This window comes from Phaethon aethereus, assembly GCF_964289735.1.
Source record: "Phaethon aethereus genome assembly, chromosome: 7".
NCBI lineage: Eukaryota > Metazoa > Chordata > Aves > Phaethontiformes > Phaethontidae > Phaethon > Phaethon aethereus.
The window spans coordinates 5,582,957-5,605,337 of record NC_138583.1 but is presented as its reverse complement, the minus strand read 5'-3'; the positions used below and the strand labels follow the sequence as shown (position 1 = coordinate 5,605,337).

Here is a 22,381-nt window from a genome sequence, read left to right as displayed (position 1 = left end):
TCCTTTTTAGTTTGTGGGGGTCTTAAGGATAAAATCCCAGATACCCTGTCAGGATCTAACTTCTTCCTTCCCTTACTCAGCCAATGTCCTAAGTATTTCACTTCCTGTTCTACAAACTGTAGCTTTGATCAGGACACCTTTAATCCCTTTTCCCCTAGAAAATTTAACAATTTAATGGTGGCTTTTCAGGTCCCCTCTTCAGTTTCTCCTGCTACTAATAAATCGTTCACATATTGTAATAATTTCACCTCCTTGGGTATTGTGAAATCTTGTAAGATTTTCTCTAAAGTTTGTCCAAATAGATTTGGTGACTCCGTAAACCCTTGTGGTAACACAGTCCATCTTAATTGTTGTTTTTGTCCTGTTTCGGGGTCCTCCCACTCAGCACTCTGGTGCTGGATTATTGGTTGGACTTGATGATCTTAAAGGTCCTTTCCAACCTAGTGATTCTGTGTCTGTGTGATTCTGTGTGAAAGGCAAAATAATCTCTGGATCCCTCATCCAGAGGACAGGCCCAAAAAGCATCTTTCAAATCTATTACACTATACCAAGTATGTTTGGGAGATATATGACTCAATAAAGTATAAGGATTTGCCACCACAGGGAATTTAGTGATTGTTCGCTGATTTACAGCTCAAGTCCTGCACCATCCTGTGTGACCCGTCCGGTCTCTTTACGGGAAGAATGGGCGTGTTATGAGGTGACATACATGCTTCTAGGGTTCCTTTTTCCAAAAGTCTGTCAACTACAGGTTTTAATCCTTTTCGACCCTCCATAGGTATAGGGTATTGCTTGATTCTAATTGGGTGGTGCAGATCTATTATTTGAACGCTTATGGGGTCCATTTTTATCTTTCCAGTTTCCCCTTCTTTATACCACACTGAGGGGTTAATAGTTTCTTCATCCTCTCGTGTTAAAGTGTATAATTTAATCTGCAATTTGTCCCCTTGACTCTGAATGCTGAAGTTTAACTTCAAAATCAAATCCCTTCCTAATAAATTGTATTCCGCTTCAGGGAGCAACAATAAATCATTAAGACAAATTTTCTTTTCTTTTTCTACTTCTACATCTTTCAAGATACTTACTTTAAAAGGCTCTCCTTTTGCTCCTACTACTGACATATAACTCTTCCCTTTTTCTGTTCCTTTTGGAAGTTTTTGAATGGTTGATTTTTCGGTCCCTGTATCCACTAAAAATAAAACTTCCTCTTTATGGGGACCAATTAATAATTTTATCAAGGACTCTGTTGATGTTGAAGTCCCCAGAAGATATAGCCCCTGACACCCCTAATCTTCTTTGAACATTTTCTCATCTTGTTCCCGCTTACGGCAGTTCTTCTGAACATGTCCTCTCTTGTTACAGTAGTAACAGATGGGAATTGTAAATCTTTCTTGATAAGGTTGTCCCCGGGGTGTCTGCTCTATTCTTTTTTCCCTTTTCTCTCCAGACGGAGTCTTATTTTTCTGACTTTCTCTTACTGCTGCTACAAAAATTTTTGCTTTTGCTTTTTGTTTTTCTTCGTCCCTCCTAACATAGACTTTCTGGGCTTCTCTAAGTAACTCCTGTAATCCTCTTTCTTGCCAATCTTCCAATTTTTCTAATTTCCTTCTTATATCTCTCCCCCCCCCCCCCCCCAGGATTTAGCTACAAATTGTGTTCTAAGGAGTGCGGTCCCAGCCACTGTATTCGGATCAATTCCAGAATACATTTGTAGGTTTTTCCTCAACCTCTCCAACCATTCTGTTGGAGATTCGTCTTTCCCTTGTTGTTCATTAAATGCTTTATTAATGTTTTGCCCTCGGGGAACCGCTTCCCTTATTCCCTGTATGATTAACGTTCTCAAATCCCTCATATTTTGTCTTCCTTGCGGTTGTTGATGATCCCAGTGGGGATCCACATTTGGCCATTTCTGATCTCCCGGGGGTCCTGCCTGATTCTGTCTTTCCCAAATTCTCATTCCAGCTTGCCTAATCATTCCCCTTTCCTGAGCAGTGAATAAGATCCCTAAAATGGACTGTATTTCTTCCCAGGTATAAGTATTGGGGCCTAGGAATTGGTCCAGTTTTTCAGCTACTCTGAGGGGATCATCTAATAGGGTCCCCATTTCTTTCTTGAAATTTCTTACATCTGTGGTATTTAATGGGACTGCCACAAACCCGATGCCTCCCTGATTACCTCCGAGGGGTACTTCTCATAAGGGATATAGAGAAGCTCCATCACATACAGTAGTCCTACTTCTCGTACATGCAGCCGGAGGTCGATCTAATTCTAGTGCTGTTGGTGGTGGAGGTAGGGGCAACGGTGGTACAGGTAGAGGTACTACGGCCACCGGAGGGGGAGCCACCGGCGGAGATGGATTGTTAGGCTATGGAGGTGGTAGGTTATCCAGTGGCTCCCATTTATCATCTTTTTCATTTCCCTTTTCGTTTTTATCTCCTTCTTCTTCTTCCTCAAACTTTTCATCTGTTTTTAATGCAAGTATTGAGGCTGGAAAAGGACGTAAAGTTCTGATCCATGATCCTGCATAATCACTTTCCTCCTGACTAAAAGGTTCCTTTGAATTAACATATATATTTAAGGCCTGGCAAATCCAGTCTTCAAAAGATCCAAAAACAGGCCAAAAGACATGTGGCCTTAAAGGCTTCTTCGGCCATTCAACCATGCAATATAGAACCAATTTTAATTTACTTTTTCTTTTTCTGGGGCCCCTTTCATTCCAATTTCTAATCATTATTCCTAATGGACTTTCTGATGGTATGTCTGGTAATTTGCTCCCTTTCTTCTAGCCCTGGGTTTTCGATTTCGTCGGACCCATCTAGGAATTTTACTGTGGCAACTCCTACAGCCGTTGGTTACCAGTAAGAGAGTCTTGCAGGGGGTTTAGGACCTATCACCCACCCACGAATCCTATAGAAATCACTTCGGTCCTTCACCGGCCAAGTCCCTCGTGGGAGATTGGAACCGCAGTTAGAAGACCTCCACAATCGCTTCGGAACTAGGTTCCGTCTCAGTCACACTCTTACACACAGAGGCAACCGAATCCCACCCAACCGAACGGTATACGCCTTAAATACTTACGACTCTGTCGTCTTCGTTTGGATCTTCGCGCGCAGAATTACGGGCAAAATAAACTACTGCAGCCGGCAAGGGAGCTCATAAAAATTAAATTCTTTGCTTGCGCCTATTCAGGTTCAGGATGGTGTTAGTCCTGACCCGATCAGGAGCTACCAAATGGTGGGGCGCCCCTCCTAGATCAAGTCAGAATTCAGGAACCAAGACCATCCCGGACGAGCCCCCAATTGAGGTAAATGATTGAGTCCCAAACAGGATTCCAATTTAAGTTTACAATTTATTAAACGAATAGAGGCAAGCAAACAGCGCTGGGTGCGCCGGGAGTCTCCGCTCCACCAAGACGCACACCGTACAGTTCCTGTTCTTGGTTTATATCCTGTCTGCTAATACATATTCATAAAATGGGTTGGTCTTTGCACATAAATTCCAGGAATAGGTGTGTTTTCTTCGGCACATGCGTTCTTCACCTTTTGGGGTCTTCATGACTCCCATCTGGTGGTCGGTAGATAAAGTAGGTAGTCTTAACACTTTGCGGTTATCTGCAAAACTGGTTTATACTAGTATATCGGGAACTAACAGACATATATCAGGAAGTTACAAATGTTCTTTCTTTTATATTTCTTCTCCTTTTTGTGGTTATACAAGGACATGCACACTCATGCTGTTTTAGCATTTTCCCATATCGACACGAATCAGATAAACACATTTCACAATAAACTAAATTCAAAGTGTACATTAGTAAATACAGTTTTGTTGCAACTCTGAACTTGCCTTTCAGGGGAGGGAAGGCATTTATTGATAACTTTATAACAAGAGTTTTTATACAAACAAATCTGAGTAATTTATGATATATATGAAGACAGTCTGTTAAGTTTTCTTCTCTCCTTTATTTAACCTGAGAAATAGGAAGAATACTGCATCTGGTTTGCCTGATCATTCTGGAGAGTGTGTCTTGGAAGCAGTGTGGAGGGAAGAAGGTGTCTCGGGATGTTTAGTAAAAGTTGTCACCAAGTGCTTTAAGCAGATTTACTTTTCTCATGAAAACCTGCTGTTTCCTGATAGATGCTGATACAAAGCCAACAAAAAACCAGCCCAAAACCTTAATTGGTTTGTTCCATAACATGCTGGCTGCAGGTTCCCACTTTTACGCTTTCCTCTCAAATACCAGGGTCTCAAATACTGACCTCATCTTCACGGCAGTTCTTACTCTGCTACAGTTTCAGATTGTCCTTTTCCACAGTAGGCTCAATCATTGATTGTCTTTAATTTAGGAAGAAATCATTTGAGTCTGTTCAGCATGGCAAAAAGACTCACTCCCTCCAGAGTAATGAGACTGTAAGCCATGATGTTCGGGGCAGCAGAATTGATTTAATTTTGAGCAAACTAAAAAAAAAGTTACTCTCTCTCTGCAGGTGAAGTTCTAAAAAACTTAAATAAGTTCTACAAAAGAAAAGAAATCCAAAGACTGGGAGCAGAAAATGGATTAGATGGTAAGAAAATGTTCTAAGATTTTTATTTTTTTTAAATGTCAAATCTGTTTTTATTCTGAAATGGTATTAGGTAGATCTTATCTTTTATGGGTCTCACAACACTGCTAGTTTAGGTTGTTTCTGTCACTTGGTTCAAATAAACTTTATATTGACTTGTAATATTTCCTGTTAAGGTATAGCTTTTTAATGGACTACGTTAGTGTTTTATTGGGTGTTTACAAATATGGTTTAGTGATCCCACTCACATTTACTTTGTTCCTTTTTTTTGCAGCTCGCCTGTTTCACCAAGCTTTTATAAGCTTTAGGAAATACATAATGGAATCCAGTTCTGTGAGTGCTGATTTGCATATTATTCTCAATGATATATGCTGTGGTGCAGGCAAGTATCTGGAGTGCTTGTAAAACAAAATACACATTTTTTTCTTGTTTTTGACCTGTATGCTTACCTACCCCCCTGCTATGCTGTAAAAGAGGTTAAAAATCACTGCTTCCCTGTCAGAAACATTTGTGCCCATCCTATGGAGTTCTGTCCTTAAATCTTCTGAAATGGAAACAAAAGAGGTGGAGGTCATGGCAAGAAGCAGCATGTTGTTTTATAGCATCAGTTCATTGCTGAAGTGAAAACAGTACTGTTCCATTTATTCCTCTCTTAAAAATTCAGCAGTCACTAGGGGGCACTTGGGGAGCTTTCTCCTGGCTAGGTGGCTTTAAGTACTAGGGAACACAGCTCTGTGACTGTGCCCTGTTTCCCTGTGGCACTAATGGAAGTGAGTGTTGTTTGCTTGCTTAACTAACGGCTAACGGAGAGGTGATGCTAGCTAGTAACAGCAGAAACAGCTTTCTCCGCAGTTTTGAGCTGCAGAACCTTGGTATAATATGTGTGTTTTTAATGATGATATGATGATAATGTAAAGGTTACGGGGCCATTAGTTTTGTCTTAAAATGTAAATGTGTAGATTGTAAATATTTACCATCTTAGGAAATTGAAAATGTCTTTTTATACTAGTTGTGCATAAAATCTTCCACATGATTTCTTCACTTCCACTCCTTATTTACTTATATATAAGCATTGTTTATATATGCCTTAAAACTCACATCTATAGGAGTGTAAAGGGTTGTTTATGGTGGCTGTTTTGAAGTTTTTTAGTTGAGTTTTGCTTGTCCAGAGGGGATAATTGAAAATACTACAGTTTTTAAGTCCTTTAAATTTTTCCCAATAATTTTGATTCATTGAATTCTCAATTAAAAAACCAAAACAACAACAACCACCACCACTGCCTTTTGTGTGTGTTTGATAATAACAGTTTTTTAGATCCATATAATTCTCTGAAATTCTGTGAGAGCCGGACAATTGGAGTGTGACCTGAAATGAGACCTTTAAGGCCACATGTATATTCTGCAAACATTCAGAAGACTGAATTTGGATGTCGCTTCTGAGTTGACTTTTCTATTCTTGTTTTCTTACCTAGGGATTGGAGACTCATAATTCTGAACCAGCATCCTAAATCTTAGTAGCTTACGGAAGTGGCAAACTATTCTGTTTTTCTGTGTTTATTCATAAAAGCATTTTAGAAGCTTTTATTTTATTCTATTCCAAGGCAGCACATGAATTTAGGAAGAAAAGGCTAAAGTCTTTTTAGGACAGAAAAGCTATTTTTCATCCAGCTTTTCCATAGCTTCTCATTTTATTTAGAAGTTCTATAGACATGTAGGCCAACCAGAGTGAATATACTGAAATAAGATTTTATTTTTTTTTTTTTTTTTTAATGCTGTTGTATTGGCATTACACTGCTTAATGAGTCCCTGTATTCATGTTAGTTTACCTTTCTGCCATTGAGATAATTGTTGAACTTTGTAGAGAGCCAGAAGTTGAAAGAATTATGTGTGTGTGGTGGAAGTAGTAGATGTTTATTTTTTTTTAAAGTTTATTATGAAGATACACACCTTCAGACAAGTGTCCAAACTTTCTTAAAAGGGTTTGTTTTCTAGGTCACGTGGACGATCTCTTTCCATTTTTTCTGAGGCATGCAAAGCAGATCTTTCCGATGCTGGACTGTATGGATGATCTGCGCAAGATCAGTGACTTAAGATTACCGCCCAACTGGTCAGTGTGTTTAAGTGGTTGCAGTGTTTTCTTAGTGTCATAGAATTTCACAGTCTGTGGACTTAAGCTTTATGATATATAATTGCACTATATTTTCAGTTGCATTTCTCTGTTTTTACAATAATTTGTGTCAGGAACTCCTATCTTTGTTACAAGGTGTACTGCAATCAAATAAAAGGAAAATAAGATTATATCAGCTATGAAAGCCGCCGCGTTGGTATTTGCTTTCCAGAAAGCTGTCTTCTGGCTGTATCTGTTTGGGAGGTAGCACGCCAAAACGTTAAAATGTTAATATACCCAAGGAGAGAGATCGCAGTAATGAGAATTATCTTGAACACAATGTGTGAATTCCGCTCTAAGTATTTGAAAGCATTGTGTGATTTAGAAGATGAATATGTAAGACATAGTAACCTCTTTATACTGTCTTTATTGAAGAACTTGATCTTTCTGCTTTAAAGACACATTAAAAATTCTTTTAATAAGTACATGTTTAAGCTAATCTGCAATTTCTCCTGAATCAGTATCCAGAACACCAGATAAATGTTCAACAACTCCGCTTTTCTGTGTATGTTTTAGGTATCCAGATGCCAGGGCTATTCAGAGAAAGATAATATTTCATGCTGGTCCTACAAACAGTGGAAAAACTTACCATGCTATCCAGAGATTTTTGTCAGCAAAATCTGGAATATACTGCGGTCCACTAAAACTTCTGGCTCATGAGATCTTCCAAAAGAGTAATAATGCTGTCAGTATGTTATATTACTTACGTACATCCTTAGTACTGGAACAGCCTCATGAATGCATGTTTGTAAAGTATTCTGGTTGCTTAGGGTAGTCCATGAAACAGTGCGCTTGAACGGGTGCCTTTGCTTTGCAGTAGTGGCAGCTCATGTGAATACCAGTTGTGCATTTCTGCGTTAGGCATGCAGAATGGAACATCATTGCCCCAAACAGAACATCACTTTCCCCAAAGTGCATGCCGTGCAATCATCCCTGTAACCTGTCTTGAAAAAAGTAATTTTTCCCTCCCTGGGATTAACCAGGTTCTGCTATTAGCTTTTTCAGTGTGGAAACTGGCTTCTGCCCATGACCTTTATTTTAGCTTGTAGGCAAGAAATTACCTTTGCTTAAGGGGTAATTGCTCCCCTCAACCTTCTGCTTCAATGTTTAAATATTCAATTTCACTCAGCCATCTAATAAAAAGTTCTGCAGCTTCAGATGTGTTGAATTGAAGAGCAGTGGCCTGTATCAGGTCCCTAGCGGAAGCTTTCATTAGTACTTTTTTAAATTGCTTCCAGCATCTTTTTGAAGGCTCCGCACCAGGGTGTTTCCAGCTGCACAGAACCACACCAGTTCTGAAGCATTACAATAACACAATAACACATCACATGTTAATGCAGCATAGTGTGTATGTCCGGTAGTGTTAACCAAATGATCTTCCGATTTCTCTTTTTTTGACAAGTCTGATTTAGAATTTGTAATTTCTGTTACTGATTTATCAAAGCAACACATAGGAAAGATTGGCCTGTCCTAGGAGATGTCTGTAACGTGTACTGTGTAGCGAATGTGGATACCATGTACTGATGTTCCTTGTTAGTAAAGTTACTGCACTTTTTTCCCCACGTGTTTAGTGTCCGGGAGGACTTTTCACTTGGCAGCTCATGGATCATACATAGCCCTGGAGGCTTAAACAGGGCTTCCTGCATGGCTTTACAGGTGGCTGTAGATATGGATGGAGCAGCCATGTGCCTGAGATTTGGCGAGTGTAGAGCTGACAGAGGGTGGTGGCCCCTGCTGTCTCTCACAGCTAGTCCTCGTGAACTCTTGCTGTGTGAGTACAAGGCAGCAGGTGGGACACCCAACAAGGACAATCAAATGAACTGGAGGAGGCTGGAGCTTGCAAGGCTCCTTCACTGTTGGGTCTTGCTTTATGAGCCCCTTGTACTACAGCTCTTCTGACAGTTCCTTTGTTGCAGATGTGACAGCTCTCAAATGCTCAGAGGAAGATGGAATCTCCTACAGGAGTAGGGGGGCATCTAATTACAGATACTACCTCTTCATTGTACCCTTCAGTCTGATAGGACTTAAATACAGGGCACAAGTCTCAAAAGGCTAAGTAGTTATTTTCTGGGTAGCTTCCATTATACTGTCTTACAAGCTACTTTAATAAACTGGTTTTTTTTTCCCCTTTGCAAAGGGGATTCTGTTATATTAAAGAAACTTAACATGAGTTTTCTGAATTCTTTTAGAATGTGCCATGTGATTTGGTGACAGGAGAAGAGCGTGTGTATGCCAATGAAGATGCCAGACAAGCTCCTCATATTGCTTGTACCATTGAAATGTGCAGCACTAATACCCCTTGTATGTATACATAATTGTTTTGCTCATATCTATGGCAGCTTTATGTGTATTAGCGCTTGGACTCTGAAGCTGAGCTATTCCTTTTCACTCTTACTTGAACAGTTTCTGAACTGTGTTAAAACAGCTAATAAAACCTGGGTCATCTCAGAATACCTTCGGTGGTAGGGGATTAACTTGATTTGAGCAACCTTTTTTGGAAAGCCTTCGAGTTCCTTCGTGTGTTGTATTGCTGTTCTAGATGCTCTTCCTAGGTGCATCATATTTTTCTTTTTCGTTTTAAGATGAAGTTGCTGTGATTGATGAAATTCAGATGATCAGAGATCCTGCCAGAGGGTGGGCTTGGACAAGAGCCCTTTTAGGTAAGCTTGTTTGTGTTGACGATGAACTAGTTTATTGTGACTAAAAATGGCACGTTAAATTCAAGCTTAGCAGTCCGTTTATTCATAAGTGGTTACGGTATGTGATGCAAAATGAAAGCAAGTATTATGTCTTCTTACAGCAAGTTAGAGAGATACTCTGCCTCAAAGGATTTGTCTGTATGGCAGCAAGTTACCTGTCATGTTTTACATAATGAATGTTTTTTAAAAATTTTATTCTCTAAGTTACACAGATGCCACTTTCAGTTTTGCTTCCTTGGATAATACAGAGTCTTTGTCTTGTTACACCGTGCTGTGCTTTTACATTGATTATTTTCTAGAAGTATGCTTTTTGTTCAGTTAAAACACCATCATTTTTCAGAGGTTTCATTATGAAAAGATACATGAAGAGATAAATGTATGGCAACATGATGATCATTGAATATTTCACAGTGTTAATTTCAAATGGCGCATTTATAGAGCTGTACTGATCAGTCAAATTCTTAGATGAATGCTTTTGATAATTTTAGAATTTTTCAAGAGGAATTTTTGAAATTCGCATTTCTTCAGATTTTGAACAGAAGTTTGGAATCTGATTCTGCCCCACCCTTCCCATCCTTGCTTTTGATGCCAAGTTTAACAGGATGATTCGTCACACTTCCCCTACCTCCTATTTTTTTCCCTTTTTCTATTCTGATTGCATTAGACACGTATTCATAATTTTCGAAGGTCATGCAGAAAACGAAGCTTTTCGGTTCTGCTGTGGTTTGGGAGTTTGTGAAACCTTAGTAGTAAATAAAAGATACTCAAAGTTTTGCTCCATTTGTTCAGTGTTTGAGGGTACCTCTTGTTTTGGCTGAAAGGGTTCAACAAGGTATTAGCTGCTCTGATTATCGTACTAATGGGTGTCCAATCATCACTTGCTGATGTGAAATCCAAGAGCAACTCTAAGGATATAAGCCCTCATTGATGTCTTTAGCAAGCAAAACGTAATTTTTGGGTAAGTTAAAAGTCAGCTAAAGCTACTGTTGTCTATAAATATGTAACATTTTGAATTTTATTTCAATGGATTTTGTTCAGGACTCTGTGCAGAAGAAATCCATGTTTGTGGAGAAGCTGCTGCTATTGACTTGGTGACAGAGCTCATGTACACTACAGGGGAAGAAGTTGAAGTAAGCTTTTTAATTCTGTAAAGTTACAGAGAGAACATCAGGTTCTCCTTGCTGGAAAACAGGCAAAAATTTAGGGTCTTTTGGGGTTATCACTGATCAATCATATTCTTTCAGGAGTTCTTGTTAAAATGTTTCTCAATTTCTGTAAAGCAAAGGAGTTGTTGCAAAGTCATTTTGGTTTTGTGTGGGTTTTTTTGTTAATAGGGGTATTGTTTTGCTTAAAGAAGGTAAGTGCTTTGCTGAGTTCCCCTCAGAGAATGCTACAGCTGTTTTAGGGGCTTTCTTTACAGTCCTGTTTTTCCTGGAGGGCACGGTGCCCTCAAGTTTGCTGAGGTTACTGGATCTGTTGATGATTATTCTCCATACGATGAGGAAAGGAGTTAAAAGAGCTAACACCTCCAGAAGAAAGTAATCAAAAGATCTCTGAAACCCAACTTTACTGTCATAAATATTTTTTTTCCCTTGGGAAGATTCCTTTGTGAAGAGTATTTAAAAGCATAAAATTTGGTCATAAGAAAGTCCAGCCTGCATGATTTCCTGGTGAATTAGCTGTAGCTTTATATATCTGTGTGTGGTGGGTGTGTAATTATGAAAGGGGACCAGTTATAACATTCAGATGACTGAGTGAAAACAGACTCTGATTTCTTGATAGAATTGGTACACAGCTTGTATACTTCTTTTCTTGAATCTAATTTACATGTAAAAATATATAGTTCTTCTGTTTCTTGAAAAGGCTGTGTAGTTTTCAGCTTGGGAAGTGCTACAAGTATGCAAGTGCATAAGGTGTATGTCAGCTTCTCCCCAGTGATTTATCCCTTCAGGACTGTGAGAGGTCCCTCAGTGTTACAATCAACTGTGGTAATAACCATGCTGGCTGGTATTCCACAGGAATTTTTCATTTAGAAACACATTATGTTTGACAACTCCTTTGATTCTAGGTCCGAAACTACAAGAGACTCACTCCTCTTACTGTGCTGGATTATGCCTTAGAATCTTTAGATAACCTCCGTCCTGGGGACTGCATTGTCTGTTTCAGTAAGAATGACATTTACTCTGTCAGTCGACAGATTGAAGCCAGAGGATTAGAATGTGCTGTCATATATGGCAGTCTGCCACCAGGTAAAGCACTCTTCCTTTTATTTTTAAGGGAACGTTCTGCTTCTTGCTGCTTTCTTAGAAAAACTTTTAAAATGAAGCAGTACAAGTTTTCCTAGTTTTGCATCTCTATATAGTTAGAGAAAGTAATCAACTTTCGTTGCCTGATGTTTTAATCTTGGGATTAGACCTTTATTACGTACTTAATATTGGTCTTCAGATACATGTAATTAAATGAGGTCTATCCACAGCTCTGGGAATGATTTAAATCTCTCCGTCCTCCTTCCCCCAACAACAGCCAAATATCAATGGAATACCAATATTTTTTTTTTTTCCTCAGCCTATTACAAAGACATCAGGCTTAGTGATAGATTGTTTTTGTTTTGTAAGAAGAGTTTGCTATGTGAAGTGTTTTGTCATTCTGCTTTAGGAACAAAACTTGAACAGGCAAAGAAATTCAATGATCCTGATGATCCATGCAAAATTTTAGTTGCTACAGATGCAATTGGAATGGGACTCAATTTGTAAGTATTTGGAGCAGGTTATGGTATGATTTTTTTTTTTTTTTTGGCAGGTGTGATACCTGCATTGATTTCCTTACTTGTTTCTCCCCAATTTGCCTAATTTGGCTAGGTATCTATTTAGATATCACAGTACAGACATTTTAATTCTGAGGTCACTACCTCGATCAATTTGATTGGGTAGAACTAAGGTTTAATTTTAAAACTGAAGAATTTCAGTTTCGAAAGAATTTCGAAGAATTAAATGGCTCACTTGGCCCAATTCTGTGCAATAGTAGGCACTGCTAAGATCCTTTTGATTCACTGGGGTCAGATGTTCTAGGTTGTCAGACTATCAGTCTCTTGCATTTCTGAAATGTAGAGCAAGTTCAGTCCTGTTTCAGATGTATTTTGTTGCTGAAGGCGATGAAGTCACGTTGTTACAAATTATGGAGGCAGATGATGATGGATGGACTGGGACCCCATTAGAACATGATTGATGTCTATAGGGATGATGATTCTTCAGCAGCTAACCAGTAGTCTTATGCTGCCCTTTTTAATATGCTGTGTCCACAAGTCATATCTGTGGTCCCTTAATTTATAGAGGGAAGAAAACTATTTAAAAAAGTGTGCTTTAGTTCTTCTGTAGTAGGTCATATATTGGAATTAATTTGCAAAAAATGATTCCTCTTTGTTTTTGTTCAAATATTTCAGGTGTATAAAAAGAATAATTTTTAACTCTATAGTAAAGCCAACTGTCAATGAGAAGGGAGAAAAGGAAATAGACTCAATTACAACCTCTCAGGCTCTACAAATCGCAGGCAGAGCTGGGCGTTATGGCTCATCCTTCAAAGAAGGAGAAGTCACTACGATGCATCGTGATGACCTCATGCAGCTGAAGGAAATTCTCAGTGAGACTGTGCGCCCCGTGAAGGTGAGAGGCTCAGTACTCAGTTTGTACGGCTGTGCTCTGGAGCTGTTTTACTATATTCTGATCGCAAATTATTTTTCCTTGTGTCTGTTTACAAGTTAGTAATAAAAATGGATTGTGTCATGCTGGAGTGACTCTGAATATATGTCCCATTTGGAGGTTTGCAATATTTCATTTATATTGAAGCTGCTTCTTTAGGAATTAAAAGCTCAAACACAAAAGTTCTTAAGTTCTAGATAAGTGTGATAAATAAACTGGATTCTGTAGAGTGCTTTGGTTTCTTTTGTCTTTCTAGTTTTTGTTTCTGATGCACTGACTTAGAACAATATTGAGAATTAACTGAAATTCTTTTTCTTCATTTTCCCTTTAGGCAGCTGGCCTACACCCTACTCCTGAGCAGATAGAAATGTTTGCTTATCATCTGCCTGATGCCACTCTATCCAATCTAATTGTAAGAATGATAAAAATATTAGCTTCCACTTCAAAAATTAAGCATTGTTTATAGTCACTGCTTTTGTGTGAACATGCACTTTGGGAACCTAACAGCCAGACTTGTATGTATCTTTTATCAGTTGGATTCTTCTCTCTGCCATAGCAGTGACTGCAAATATGTTTAGAATGCTTAACTTTTCTGTGTTACAATAAACTTGAAAGCTGTTGAAGTCTGTAAATATGTTTACATGTGTTGAAGAGTGTGCAACAACCTATTCTTTTCACCTTTCCTGTGTTTTAAATGTAGACTTTTTGGTCTGAGGCTGAAAATATTAGAGATTGAAATTTTGGTAAATTGATGTGAAAATTTTTGGGAAACTGGGCTGGTTGTGTCAGGTTTCTGTACATCTGAGAGCGACTTGATTTTTTTTCATGATTCTGTGGTCTTTGTGGTAAAACAGTATCCGCTTAACTTTGAGAAAATAGATTTTGTGGGATCTACTTGATCTCATCATTAGCTGGATAGTAGAATTCATGGAAGTGCCTAGATCTTTTTAAGTAGAAAATAAGCTTCCAATACTGTATTTAAAAAATAGTATCACGGGTTTTAGTACACTGAGAAATTCTTAGCAGCTTTCATGGATTTAAATGCGCATTACTGTTCTCTGCTGATGTGCGGTTATATACAAAAGTGTATGATTTCTAACCTTGAAGTAAAAGATTATACTTGGAGACCTCCTGGAAGACTTAGGCTGGTAGGGTAGCAGCATACCTTTAAAATTTTACTATTGAGAGTTTCTGGGCTAGCATAGAAGTATTAAGATAAAAAAATCCATGTTGTTATTGGTGACTGAATACTTAAGAAGGTCAGTGTTTCTTTAAAGATCTTTTAAAAAAAATCTTTCAAAGATTTATGCTAGAGAAATAAATTTGGGGGCCCATAAAAATTCTCCCTGCAATGTGCAGTGGCATCTCCCGTTTCTCCAAATTGTGGATATATTTCAGGTATTCTTTGCACTCCTCTATTGCAATACCATACTTAGCTTGTGATTTCTTTCTTCCTAAAATAGATCTGTTCCTGACACTGGGCTGAAAATACCTCAATTATGGAATTTTATGCTGTAAAGTTAGCTTTTTGGGTCATGCTAAGTGACAAACTGGAACAAGTTCTAAACATACTAGTAACTGGTTCCTGTGATGGTGTTCTTTGTAACTAAAGCGTACACTTCCAGAATATTGTATTTATTACTTAGGAGACTAATTGAAAATGCTCATAGGTGTTATGTCTTCTCTTCTGATCCTGTTTTAGAGAATTTAATGAAAATCCTGTTAAAAGAGCAGAGGGAACTCCCCTGCCCCTTTTTTTATTACTGTGGCCAAATTCAGTATTTTTAACCGTTCTTTCAGTATAACTAGCCTTTGAAACAATGAATCATTTTTTGGTTTGGTAATACAAAGCTTAACAACAGTCTTCTGTAATAACATCCTCTTCATTTGTTTATATTTTCACAGGATATTTTTGTGAGTCTCTCACAAGTTGATGGCCTTTACTTTGTCTGCAACATTGACGACTTTAAATTTCTAGCAGATATGATTCAGCACATTCCACTAAATTTGCGCTCACGTTATGTCTTCTGCACTGCACCCTTGAACAGAAAAGAGCCTTTTGTGTGTACTACGTTGTTGAAGGTCCGTTATTTTTTTTCCTCAAAAAATGTGCTATTTGTATTGGAGCAAGTGGGTCTTGGTGCATTGATACTGTATCTAGGTGCTATATTTATTGTGGGTTTTGTCATTAGATCATTTGAGAGCATTCTTAAAGTGCTCGCAGGTAGTAATATAAAATAGCTGGAGAGAGAGATACATATTTTTTTTAATTGTATCCTTCACCATGTTTATTGGCCAAAGTCTTTAACTTCTGAGAACTGATTCTTATTTTATGATGTGAATTAAAATTTGGATAGCTCTTCTGCTGTTTGCCACAGAGAATCTTACTGCTTGCCTTGCAGGTGGTCTTTGAACTGGGAGAGATCAGAATTGTGTTACGTAGTCACTTGTGCATTGTTAAGCTTTGCACTACAGTGTGTCTAAAAGTAGTCTTTAAAAACCAAGATGTTAGCTTGTCAACAAAAGAAAAGAATGTGGAATTAAGTGTGGTTGCTGATGTTATAATAGAGTTACACAGAATTAAGACCCCAGGAAATACAGTGCTGTAAGCTGGTCTCAGAATTACGTCATTTCACTTCTCAGGCCTGGACGAACTGTTTTCCACTCCCCCGGAGTGATTATTTTGAGGAATTTGTAGTCACCTGATTTCAGTTTTTCAGGATTAATAATTTTGTTTGGGACTGTGACTTTGTTAGTATTGCCTTTGTCCTCTTTTAGAGACCGCATTAAACATTTTTATTAAAATAGTGTAAAAATGAAATGGATGTAGTGCCCTTAAGTCACAGATACTAGACCTGTGCGTTTCAAAAAGGGCTAATAATGTTCTTTAAAAACGGAGTGATTGATTTAAAGGGTTTAAAAAAAGTGCCTCATTAAGAAAATGCTGAGCATTCAGTTCCCAAGTAATGAAGGTGCAGAGGGGCATAATGTGATGTTGGAGGGAGGTAGGCTATTGTGAATGCCTGCGTGAATTTAAGCCCCTTTCCTTGGCAAAAAACCCCACCTTCTGGTATCAGGCAGTTAGGAAGCAGTTATTCCAAGTCATCAGTGCTCCTGAAAATTTTAAATTTAAATCTTATTTGGCTCATTTATCTGTTGGTAAAAGAGCTGAGATGTCTAGGTTTCAGAAGGGCTGATTTCTAGTGCAGATTAATCTGTTTGGGTTGTGAATAGTGTTTTTTCTTAAGTCAGGGAACATGTTTAACATTTCCTCAATACTGGAGATTCTGAAACAAGATAATTAACAGAATAGGAGCAGGAGAAGAAAAAAAGACAAAGTTCATCTGCTTTGCTAGATGAAATCATATGCCTTCTTCAGTGTTACGCTTTTCTGGATAGCTCTGTACTTTTATTGCTTAACTTTGTGCATGGCCCATGGACAAATTGTGTTAATGAGGCCCTGGAAAGGAGAGGTGACTCCTGCGTCGAGTAATTAAGTAAAAGAATGTGTGGCACTTTGGGCTGTGTAAAACAAAGCAGGTATTTTCTGGAGTATTCTATGTATACGGACTCAAGAGAATTTAACTAGTTTGGGATTTCTTCTTTCCTGACTGAGGACTTCACTGAATCTGTTTGTTTTTCAGTTTGCAAGACAGTTCAGTAGAAACGAGCCTCTGACATTTGACTGGCTCTGTCGGCACACCAAATGGCCGTTAGCTGCTCCAAAGAACATCAAAGAACTTGTACACCTTGAAGCTGTTCATGATGTTTTTGACCTCTATCTGTGGTTAAGGTATTGTCTTTGTGCTTGAAAATTATTTTTTCCTAGTATTTATGACTTGCAGTCCTAGAAAAGCAGCGTCTTCAAGCCCGTGTGTATGTGGTGCAGTATGGGCTCCTTTGGCCCTTTAGAGGACCTTGACAAATGCAAGTGTAGCTATGTTGTAGGAGCAAGTCAAAGGTTCTGCAGAGAACAATTTGTGACTGACAGAGAGAGAAAGTTAGAAAACAAAGGTGATCCTGGACTGGAGCAACTGAAATGCCACTTCAAATACAGTGGCCTTCCCATGCAACATGTAATAATTTTTTTTTTTTTACTTTACATAGTATGTGTCTCATTTTTGTCCAGTCAGCAGTCCTTTAGTAAAAACGTTCAATTCTGTGTTTTTTTGCCTCTCCAGTTACCGCTTCATGGATATGTTCCCTGATGCAGTCCTTGTAAGGGATATTCAGAAAAAACTAGACAACATTATACAAGTTGGTGTCTGCAATATCACGAAGCTGATCCGAGCTTCACAATCTGCAGCTGCTCCTGGCGCAGCAGCAGTTGTGTCAGACGACTTTCCTTTTTCAAGGACTAAGAGGGATACTAGGGCAGTTTCAGACCATCATGGAGCAAAATCCACAGAGGCACTGTCTATTGCAGTGGAGGTTCCGGAAGGAAGAAGAGCAAAGAACTTGAAAGCCTATCGGTCTGCTACAGGACAGGAGGATCTGAAGAGCCATGGACGTGGATCTCTTGCCAACAGATTGCTGCGAGAGGGACTTCTAACACAAGAAATGCTGAGACAGCTGGAGAGTGAGTGGCAGGATCAGCACAGGAATGGTAGATCTGGCCTTGGTTCAAAAAGAGATGATCAGAATCGTGCAAAGGAAATGGGGAAAAAGAAAAAATAGAACCGTGTCCTAATTCTGTTTAGTTTTTATTCATAAAATAAAATACTATTTTATTAACTTCTTTGGCATTTCATGTTTACACTGCTGCAGCTCCTTGATGTTTTTCCTTCTCCTGTGACCAGTTCATGAAGCACTCAAGAGAAACGGACTCATAAAAGCTCAGAGGCCATAAGTTTGGTTTTACCAGTCAGCTGTACACTTTTTCAATCATGGTGTTCAGTGTAAGTGTATGATCCACTGCTATGTGAAAATTTGGACTTGATATCTTCTTGCAAGATATCCTCACATTGTTAATAAACATCAGATGTTTCACTGGTAATGAATTAGCTACTCATTCCGTCCCTTCTGAAAGGGCAGAGTTTAACAGATAATGAACAAGTGATGAACAACCTGGCAGGAAATTGGGTCAGAATGGTGATAGGAGTCATGCGCCTCTAACCTTCTTGTCCCGTGAAAATGTGGAAGGAGGCGAAAAGCATTTGTGTTAATGCGTTGGGGAATGATGAAATTCTGGCCACAGGAATTTTTGAGTAAATTCCAATTCTGTCATCTGAGGGCTAATTACTGAAACAAAGCAAAATCTGCCCTTGCTCTTTAAATTGTATTCTTTCTCCTAGGAAAAACTCATCACGTTGATTCATGCAAAGTTTGGAGGAAGGGGAAAAAAAAAAAAAGTTGGATTATGATTTGGGGGGGGAAGGATGAGATGTTAGAGGCGTAGGTATAATTTATTTACTTTTGAGAAATTCAGATGTCTGTTTCTCCTGGACTTTTCTAATTCAGTTTCCTACAAATTATTTTGTTCTGTTGCACTTCATAAATGTGTTTTTTTTTTTGCTTCACATACCATTTTGTGATATCTGAATTTTGAGAGGAGACCTAAAATATTTTACTTAAGCTCATACAGCAGCTTATAGTTTAAGTAACAGCCTGTGGGTTGATATTGGTGCCAGTAGTATTTCCACATACCTATTTTATCGTGGCTGTCCTAAACTGGAAAAGTTAGGTGCTTACCACCTGGAGAAGGGTTTAATTTGTTGGAACTAAGTTCTTGGGCAAAAGGACATTTTTTTTTGTGATGCAGTGTCACTGGATAATGTTTAAGGCGGTGCACGACCAGGCTATGCCTCTTTCATACACAGGCAGATGCTTTGTCATTTGTTTTTAGTGTGAGCAGCTTTAAGGTACGCTTTTGAGCTCCCAGTAGGGTTACTGGAGAGTGGAAAGAACAAGATGCTGAAACTGCTGTGTATTCACAGAAATGGGTTTCAGTGCTAGGATATGCTGGGGCCCCCTGAGGAGAATAATGCTGCAGCAACCATATCTCTGGGGTTGGCTATATACAAATCTGCAGATCCTGCCTGTGTTAATATTGGGATACTTGTAAAAGCCAGGTTAAATTCCACTGGATCAAATACCTGACTTTCTAAAATGGTCAACCACGTATTTCTGCAGGTTGAAAGTTGGCTCTGAATCCCCTTTGCTCCTTTCTAGTATCAATCCTTTAAGCTGCCGTTCAGAAAGAAGTTTGAATAATGTCTTTGACAGCTGTTTTCTGTGTATTTCTTGTACTTTTCCCCCATTATTTACTAAAAAGCAAGCAGTGCATAAATGTTTCTAGTCTACATGATCTCCTGCTGATTTCAGTACCAGACTGGTGGGGAGGGAAGGTTTTAGGTCCTATCTGCAAACCCCATCTTTCTTTCCTCTCCCAAGAAAAATTGAGCAGCCATGTATGTGTGGCAATGGCTGCGTGAATGTCATGAATTTTCTGCTTTGTGGACGAGTAAGTCTGCTTTGCTTTCCCAGAGTCCTGACAGCCTCTGCTTCACAGCAACATGACTTGCACAGAATGCGAGCTTGCAATTAACCCTTACAAATATACTCCATTTGAAACTATACAGATTGTGTGATGTGGATTACGTGACTCAGTGGTATCAATTACCTCCTTGTGTCCTTTGCACTTGACGGACTCAAAGGGAAGTTGCAGTTGCTCAAGCTTGCACATGGGTTTTGATAGCATGCATTTGCCCACTTACCTCTTCGACTGCAAACTCCTTGCTGAATCTGCAAACCACTGTTTAAAACCACACTCGTACAAGGATGACTCCTCTGTTTTCTCTCCCCCAGTGCCTGTGGGCTTGGGTTGCAGGAGACCTGCATTGCTACTGTACTTTGCTTCTAGTCTGTTTTGATAAATTTATCCTTTAATTGTATGCTAAGCTGCATACTAGTGTATATTTTTGAGCAAGGGAAGAGTGGCTGGGACTTTGGGGGATAAGCCAGCCTTGTGTTTGAGCAGCAAGCCTTGCAATAAGGAAGCTAAATGACTATAAGCATTCTTTTTAGTATTTTGCTGAGATTAGCACTTGGCTTAACTCATTGCTTGTTTCCATAGTGACTCCATAGTAACTGTTTTAAGAGCTCTGAAGTTTATTCAGGCGTTTCCAGGCTGACTTTTTATGAAAGTTTTCTTTTCTTCTGAGCTAATGGTGTGGCTGTCATTGACTCCCGTTAGAATGGCTGCCAAATTGGTCCCATGTGGTACAATCCGGACTGGTGTGGTGCAAAGCTATGCCAGCTGCACATTTTTAACGTGCCCTGTGCAAGCAAGCCCCTGGGGGAGGATTGAATGGCCTCTTGCTCTTCTTCACAGGGCTGTGCCGAAACTTTTTAAACAACATCAACAACATTGTTCACTTGATCTGGGAGTCACATTTGCAAACCTGTTTATTTCAGGTTTTCAGATTTCCAGACTAATTTCAGGCATTCATGTTAGAGATGTTTGGAAGTTTATTGGTTACACAATTTAATTTTTTTGTGTTTATTTGTTATGCTTCAAATGTAAAATCCTGATTGTAACAGCACTACTTGGTAAAAGACTTCTTAAACCAATGTGCTCTTTTCTGTCTGTGCTGTCTCCTTCTCTTCTAAATAGTGTCTATCTCTGGAGTGGATTTTCCAGTCAGTCCCCTCAGGTGTTCTGCTTTACATTGCAGCCTGATGTTGCCCTAGGAGGGGCGTATGCAGGATGAATGCAGGGACCCCGCTTTCTGTTCTGAGTTTTGATGAACTTGTGGGACTATAATGGGGAACAAAGCTGCTGCTACTGGGACAGGAAATGTGTTCTAAGGGTTGGTCTTGGAAGCATAAGCTGTAACGAAGAAGCATTTCTCCTGATGACTCACCTGTAGCCTTGTCTGCTGTCTCCTCGTTAACTTGGGTGCCAAAATCAGCAACCAGTGTTGCCACTGCTTCTGATACCAAAGATAGATGCATTCTTCCAGCAATAAAATGCTCATTAATATGGTACCTCTTTCTGGAGGTAGCTGGTGTGTGTTTAGCTGATGTACTTGGACGTTTATGTGAATTTCCCCCTTTGTAGCTGTGAGCTCCGTTTCTCTGCAGGCCTTTGACTACAACGCTGTGGGAGGCAGATGGGCTATGTGAGCACCAGCTTCTTCAGGATTCTCCATTGTGCCTTGAGACAGGGTTCGGAGGGAGAACTGCAAGAGAAGAAAGTAGAGAGGGGGCTATTATAACTTTGAAGTCTTGTTGGCCCTTGCAAAGGGGGAAGGGGGGGCTTGTGACTAACTTTTATTGGGTCCAGCGCTAACAAAGGGAAAAAACAACATTGTCTCAAGCCCAGTTGGAGCTGATCTGTTCACTTGGTCCTGGATTGCTTCCCCTGTACTGGCTGGAACACATACAAAATGGCTGTAACGTATTTGGGTATTGGGCCCTTAGTGCATTGAACTGCTGTCTGTGTGGAAATGAGATAATGTCTTTTCTTTTCTTGCACAACAGCCAGCCTGAAGCTAGGATGCACCAGGGATGAGTGAACAAGTTACGCAGTGATTCTGACATGTCAGGTATTTAACAGAGCTTGCTGCCAGTTTAGTAACGTTTAGATCTTTGAGACCCTTTTCCAGTGGCATCTGTTAGAGAAAGAAAGAAAAGAGAGAATGAAAAATAAATCTACTGTATTACAGACACAATGAGCTCTGGATCAAAGTGGGATGGAGCTTGAAAGGTGATGTTTTCAATTTTGCTGGCCAGAGGGGTTGTGACTCGGGTGGCATGGGTAAACAATGAGGAAAGAGACAGTCCCTCTGGGAGTCAGTGTCTGACTTAACGAGCCAGCAGTTATTAAAAGATGAATACAGGAGAAGTGAACCGTGCTTTCTGGCTGGTAGTGTGACTTTTTTCTTCTTTCTTTTCTCTCTTTCTCTTGAAGATCAAAGGCCTAATTTTAGAACAAGCCCTATTTATGGACTGTTTAGTCATTCTGTCTGCTTTACTCTTGTTCTAGAATAGTGGAAAATAAATACACGTGGCGGGTTCTCCCAGTGTCCAGAGATCATCTCTGATGCAAGGCAGGAGAGGGGGGGGAAAAAAAAAAAAAAAAAGGAAAGAAAAAGACCTCAGCCTTTCTTAGCAGAAGTTCTGTACAATTTGTTTCTGCAGAGGGAGTTCCCTTCCCCTCCCTCAGCTCTTTTTGTCAGCCTCTAATCATGAGGAAAGACTAAATGTAACCTGTGACTGCTCCTGATGTTCAGCAGAGGTATCTCCTGATCCATGCCT

At 39.3% G+C, this 22,381-nt stretch overlaps 1 protein-coding gene across 1 annotated transcript in view; it reads left to right on the top strand.

Moving 5' to 3' along the window:
- Nucleotides 1–17,797, top strand: part of SUPV3L1 (Suv3 like RNA helicase) — a gene marked incomplete at both ends in the record, with an annotated part of 28,069 nt that extends 10,272 nt beyond the window's left edge. Inside the window, 14 exons of the mRNA XM_082002011.1 lie at nt 4,485–4,562; nt 4,834–4,941; nt 6,552–6,666; nt 7,243–7,411; nt 8,916–9,027; nt 9,309–9,386; nt 10,464–10,555; nt 11,494–11,674; nt 12,081–12,174; nt 12,865–13,084; nt 13,452–13,532; nt 15,026–15,202; nt 16,765–16,913; nt 17,302–17,797. Of these exons, the coding sequence (XP_081858137.1) occupies nt 4,485–4,562; nt 4,834–4,941; nt 6,552–6,666; nt 7,243–7,411; nt 8,916–9,027; nt 9,309–9,386; nt 10,464–10,555; nt 11,494–11,674; nt 12,081–12,174; nt 12,865–13,084; nt 13,452–13,532; nt 15,026–15,202; nt 16,765–16,913; nt 17,302–17,797 (2,150 nt within the window). The remainder of the gene's footprint in view (nt 1–4,484; nt 4,563–4,833; nt 4,942–6,551; nt 6,667–7,242; nt 7,412–8,915; nt 9,028–9,308; nt 9,387–10,463; nt 10,556–11,493; nt 11,675–12,080; nt 12,175–12,864; nt 13,085–13,451; nt 13,533–15,025; nt 15,203–16,764; nt 16,914–17,301) is intronic.
- Between the last annotated feature and the right edge of the window lie 4,584 nt (nt 17,798–22,381).